The 6,785-nt window shown below is 32.8% G+C and overlaps 1 protein-coding gene across 1 annotated transcript; it reads left to right on the plus strand.

Annotated features, from left to right (window-relative positions):
• Positions 1–5,332: 5,332 nt before the first annotated feature.
• Positions 5,333–6,254, plus strand: LOC133333133 (putative nuclease HARBI1; the record flags this gene model as incomplete). The annotated part of the gene is made up of 1 exon (XM_061541475.1): positions 5,333–6,254. A coding segment is annotated over one exon (922 nt), but the record flags the coding sequence as incomplete, so codon positions are not given.
• Positions 6,255–6,785: the final 531 nt, after the last annotated feature.

Consider the following 6,785-nt stretch of genomic DNA (forward strand, 5'->3'; position numbering starts at 1 on the left):
ATGATTTATTTAATTACATTGCAATTAAATGGTTTATTTATTGCAAGTCAAATAAACAAAGAAAAAAAAAAACACAGCAAAAAAGCAAATCAAAGATTATTATTGGCCTGACAATTAATCGACACTTAGCGGAGTAAATAATATTCGGTTTGGATACATTGTAATTGCAACGAATCAATTCAATTTATTAGCCATGGTAAGTATTGAACAAGTGTTAAATTTTATCAGGACATCAGCATAAATTATATGAAAGTAAAATGTGAGGTTTCTTTTATACAAGTGTTAAATGAATTATATTTAATTTTAATATTAAGGAACTTAGATGTTTAAAGTTGGCGAACGTTTTTGAGCAATTGTGGTCCAAACCTGCAATTGTATTACAAACACAAAAAGCTATTAATAAAAATAAAAACTTGGTTAAGGTCGAACTTTTTATAAAGGGGCCGCGCAGTGGCCAAAATCACTGATTTAGCGGCACATAATTCACAACTTCTAAACCAATTGAGATATGTTGCTAAAATGTTGCAAAAATTCAGTTTATACCTGAAGTGGACCAAATAACTGTACCCCTAATTTTCGGTATTTTGAGGATTTTATCAACGTACGACCTTTGTAAAAGCCACATAGCCCAATATGCCTGATGAGCCGCTTAATCAACGGCGAAACGCGTCGCATAATGGTGGGTACGTAGGTTCTTCTCCTGGCTTTCCTTTTCATTGCAAAACTTAGATCATCAAGCTCGACTCGAAAGAGTATAAATAATCACTTAAGATTTTCCACACGTTTTTCAACCGAATTGGCTGAAGTTTAATATTTTAGATCTCTCTTAGATTCTCCCTACCAAAAAATTGTAAATATTGGTCAAGTTTTTAGGGTAGCTTTAATTTAATAGTACCGTCAAAATTTCGGATTTTCAACATGTTTTTCGATCGAATTGACTGTAATTTGGAATGTTGGGTTCTAATCTGGTACCAAATATTCCTGTTATTTTCAATATTTTAACGATTTCTGACACTTTTTAAAGGCGCTTGTGAGTTAGAGTGACAGGTCTTTTGTTTTTGGTTTGTTAGTAATCCATATTAAATAGCCAAAAAGGAATTGGAAATTTTCAGAAATACATTTAATTAATAAAACAGTGTTTCTTAAGTGAACATTTGTCAGAAATATATATATATATATATATATATATATATATATAGTAGCTATGTCAAAATCTGAACCAAAAATTAGCACACATCATTCTAGACCTAATTCAGTACGCTATGCCAAATTTCGTGCAAAACGAAAGAGATATGTGGACTTTGGCGCACTACTTGCATTAAATCGGAGGAAAATATATATAGGAGCTATATCTAAATATGAGCCGATATTCACGAAACTTAACACATGTCATCCTAGACTTAATTAGGTACGCTATGTCAAATTTCATCCAAATTGAAAGATACATAGGAACTTTGGTACACCACTTACATTAAATCGGACGAAAATATATTTAGGAGCTATATCTAAATCTGAACCGATTTTCAGGAAACTCAACACACATCATTCTAAACCTAATTCATTAGGCTGTGCACAATTTCGTGCAAATCGAAAGAAATATATAGGGACTTTGATGCATTATTTACTTAAATCGGACGAAAATATATATGGGAGCTGTATCTAAATTTAAACCGATTTTCAGGAAACTTAACACACATCATTCTAACCCTAATTCATTACGCTGTGCCAAATTTCGTGCAAATTGAATGATATATAGGGACTTTGGTGCACCATTTACCTAAAATCGGACGAAAATATATATGGTAGCTATATCTAAATCGGAACCGATTTTCACGAAACTTAGCACACATCATTCTAGACTTTATTCAGTATGATATGCCAGATTTCATGCAAATCGAAATATATTTAGGGACTTTGGTACACCATTTTCCTTAAATCGGACGAAAATATATATGGGAGCTATATCTAAATCTGTACCGATTTTCAGGAAACTTAACACACATCATTCGAAACCTAATTCATTACGCTGAGCCAAATTTCGTGAAAATCGAAAGAAATATATTGGGACTTTGATGCACTATTTACCTAAAATCGGACGAATTTATATATGGGAGCTATATCTAAATTTAAACAGATTTTCAGGAATCTTTACACACATCATTCTAAACCTAATTCATTAGGCTGTGCAAAATTTCGTGCAAATCGGACTTTGATGCACTATTTACCTAAAATCGGACGAAAATATTTATGGAATCTAAATCTATATCTGAACCGATTTTTCCCAATTTCAATAGGGTTTGTCCCTGGGCCAAATACGTGACCTATGCCAATTTTCGTCTAATTCGGATCATAAATGCGACCTGTACTTTGTTTACAATTTAACATGGACAGACGGACGGACATGTATCAATCGACTTAGAAAGTGATTATATGCATATGTCTATCTCGTTTCCTTTTGTCTGTTACAAACATATTCACAAAGACATAATGCCCTGTACCACAGAGTGGTGAAGGGTATAAATATTGCTAGGGCTTTCAAAATATCGGACTTTATTTATTGAGGGAAATCTTTTCACGTTTTGTATTCTGATTTTTACAAATAGTAGATAATTCGGATTAGAACATTTCAGCCCAAACCGATATGGTTTTCAGAAAGACTGTGTACTCTATAAGAATCCCAATTCGCTCTGAACATATGTTCAAATTCATCAAAATAGAAAAAAGCGCAGAACATGTATATGAAGATATGTAAGTCTATATTGGCCATATTATCTATATTTTTTATTACACAAATTCCATTGAAAATGTGAAATGAAAACATTTTTAAAAGAAGTACATTCAACATTAAAAAAAAAACAACTTTATATGGAGACTATGTCATTGCAAATTAACTGGACTACGTAATTTAACGTACTGAAAATTGTGTGGTTCCATTGAATTATCGGAACTATTAAAAAATGGAAATGCATTGCAATTTTTTTAAGAATAAATACCGAAGATCAAAATACCGAAAATATGACCGGACATTATATGAGTCTGTGTAAACTTGGACCTCTATTGAGGAATTTCAGCAACAAATGACAGCCAACAACTTTGAAATGGCGAAAATGTGGCGGGCTATGTTAAGACAGGGACATATATTGATATATTTATGCAATATTTTTATTGGACTCAAAAAAAAAAAAAAAAAAACAAAAAAATCAGTCCGGAAAGTTAAAAAGTTGGATGGGTTCGGGTTAATATACCCTCCATACTATGGTGGAGGGTATAAAAATTAATAAGTTGCTTTACTTTTGACCAACGCAAAATTGAGTCAATTTTTTCAATAAATTATTTTTTATTTCATAATAAAGTGGTGGAGGGTGTCTTACCTCCACTGTATAAAGTATATATATATATAGGGGTAAAATCAGGGTAAAATTCTAAGACGATCTAACCAAGTCCGTCTGTCCGTTCTGCCCAATTTTCGATATTTCAGGGTTCTTGAGCGCGCTTTTCAACTGAATTCGCTGAAATGTTATACATTGGGTTATTTTTGGGTACCAAATGTATCTACTAAAAATTACAAATATTGTTCGTAGCCCCCATATAACCCCCCAATTTACGGTATTTTGGGCGGGGGGGGGGTTACGCGCGTTATTAAAAATTATAAAAATAGGTCCACATATAACGGGTAGCCACATATAATGGCACCCTCAATTTTCGATATTTTGGGGTTCTTGGTCTCATTTTTGGTATTTTGTAGTCGCATTATATGGCGTAGTTACCATATAACCCCCTTCTTATATTAAAATAGTCCCCATATAGGCGTATTCTACCATAGTATAGGGGGTAGTAGTCAGTTTTACCCTAGTAATTTTTATTTTTTATTTCAAAATCAATATTGAATTTATGATTGATTTTGTTTTTTAAAGTGAATAAACTACACGATATAAAACTGAAAAAACCAACACGATATGTTTATTTTTGAAAAAGTTTTAAGGTATTTCATATCTTTGCATTTTTAGTTGCTTTAGTTTTGGCCACTAGTGTATATGGAAGTTATACCTAAATTTGAACCGATTTATACCAAACTTCACATACATCAATTTGTTCTTGATGAGTTAAACATTGTGACTTGTGTTAAATATTGTGGAATCGGACAAACTATATTTAAGGGAACCGCCTCCATTCTCGATTTTAATTTTTCAAGATTTTCAATGGGCTGGTAAATCGATACCAATGCTTGTAACTTTGCACATATATATTTGAAGATTTAAAAGAGAAAAAAAATAATTTACAAAAAATTTTTGTTATTGTTTTGTTGTTGTTTTTTATAATTAAAGAAAAGTCCTTATTTTTACGGCGGGCATGATAACTCCCCACTGGAACATCGGAATCCGAAAATTCCAACGGTGTTAGAAAGAGCACAGGTCTGGCTCTCGTATGAACTAGGATTATTGACTTCGGTCTAAAATTAAATGGCGGACCCTTGAAAAAATATTTTTGGAAAATCCCCGACAAAAGAGAAAAACGCGTTTAAAGTTTGAGAAGCCCTTTAGCCGTCACTTGATGCTGACACAATAAATCGGCTATATTTTCCAGAGTTCTTGAGACTTTCACTTGAAATTTTGTAGAGACATTCTTGAATCAGTGTAGATTCGAATTAAATCAAAAAAATTTTGACCCCAAGAATGGGGGGTCCCCTTAAATCTGAACTGATTTTCTTTCAAATAGTCCGGTTGTGCGAAATTTCACCTCATCCGGATCATTAATGCGACCTGTACTTTGTTTACAATTTAAAATGGACAAACGAACGGACATGTACAAATCGAGTCAAGAGGAATCATGGGTCTATCTCATTTCCTTTTTGCATGTTCAGGTCATTTCAAGAATTGTACCAAAAGTAAAAAAGTCATCACACCATGGGTCTCATGCATAAAAAGTGAGCTTGAGCTCGGACTCGATTTTTTGAGTAAAAGGTGCTTGTCGTATGCATAATAAAATTTGATGCATTTGCTTTTACTCACTGCTCACGTTTGATCTCTTCTTGCTCAGTTTGAACTTAGAAATTGATGTTGGATGAGATTGTTCTCATTTTCATATGCATAAAAACAAGCTTTTGCTTACTTTTGTGAGCTCTTGCTCAACTTTTGTTGAGCATGCCTTTTAGTTGACTCACGTACACTAAAAAGGTATCATGGCTGAATATTTTGTACCACAAATAAAGAAAAAAAAAATATCAACAGCGCAAGACAAATTTAGCAAGTGAGGATAAAAAATTATACAGGTTTGTAATCTAAATTATTGTAATAATTTTTTTATAATTAATAATAAAATGATAAATACATAGGTTTGATGGTAGCAGCATTTGCTGGTTAGCGAATTATTTGTTTGAGGAGTCAGAAGAAAGACGTGGTGGTGCTCTCAGCAACAATGATAAAATTAGACTCTATTTAAGATTCTGTGCAGATCCTGGATTCCAAAATGGTATAGCCACAGATATTGGAGTTCATCAAGCAACTGTGTCGCGAACAATTGCGGATGTTGCAAAACGTATATCTGCGAAAGCAAGCGAGTGGATAAAATTCCCGAAAGATGCAGAAGAAATAAAAGACAGTCAAATGAAATGGCAGGCAAAATATAGCTTTCCATTTGCAATTGGAGTTATTGATTGTACTCATATAAAAATTAAAAAACCCACAAATCACAGCGATGAGTACATTTGCAGAAAAGGCTTTCACTCTATAAATGTGCAGGCAACTTGTGATGGAAATGAACTTTTTACAAGCGTCGACATATCGTGGCCTGGTTCCGTACATGACTCACGCATCTTACGAAATAGCGAGGTATTCAGAATAATGCAAAATGCAACAAACGATGCATTACTTCTGGGAGATGAGGGTTATGGAATATGCCCATGGCTAATGACACCATTCCGAAACCCAACAACTGATATAGAAAAAACCTACAACAAAGTGTTTACAAGGGAACGTGTCATTATAGAACGGTGTTTTGGACAATTGAAGCAAAGATTTTCTATACTTCAATATAAAATTCGTGTATCAACAGAGCTTGCGCCCCACGTAATAGCCAGTTGTTTCATTCTGCATAATATAGCTAAATTTTTAAACGACGATTATACCCCTATCAGTGACTATAACAACAATAATGATGAATGGCATTTAGGAAATGATATCGAACAACAATCAGCAAGCATTTCAGAAGCCGGAAAAAACAAAAGGAGGATAATCGCGAATTTGTTGTCAAATTAGATTATAATAAAAATGCTTTAAATGAATATATTTATTTTTTATTATATTTTTTTTAGTTTATAAAAGTAAAAAACATAAATAAAATTCAATTTTCACTTAATACAAAAATAAAATATGTTTAATTCACTATATTAATTAATTGCATACTAACAAAATTCAAAATTCACGAATCTCCAAATTTCTTTCCACAAGCTTTTCTTGCAAAATCTCCATCTTTGCAGAAAGTACTTTATTTTGCTTTAACAAAACAAGCCTCTGTAGACTATGAAAATTCAGCTCTCTTGTCTCATCAGTTTCGTAACGACTCAAAATTGCTGTTGACTTTTTGTTAACCTTCAAAAATAAACAACATATAGCAAAATGTAAACTGAAATATAATAATAAAAAAACTTACAGGGTGATCATTATTATCAGCACAACGCCGCTTTCTTTGCTCTTTAGCTATTGATGTTTCTGATGTTCTTGTTGCTGATGTTCTTGTTTCTGATGTTGTTGTTGCTGATGTTCTTGTTTCTGATGTTGTTGTTGCTG

This window comes from Musca vetustissima, unplaced genomic scaffold, assembly GCF_032173495.1.
Source record: "Musca vetustissima isolate MV318-11 ecotype Yass unplaced genomic scaffold, APGP_CSIRO_Mvet_v1 utg93409, whole genome shotgun sequence".
Classification (NCBI taxonomy): domain Eukaryota; kingdom Metazoa; phylum Arthropoda; class Insecta; order Diptera; family Muscidae; genus Musca; species Musca vetustissima.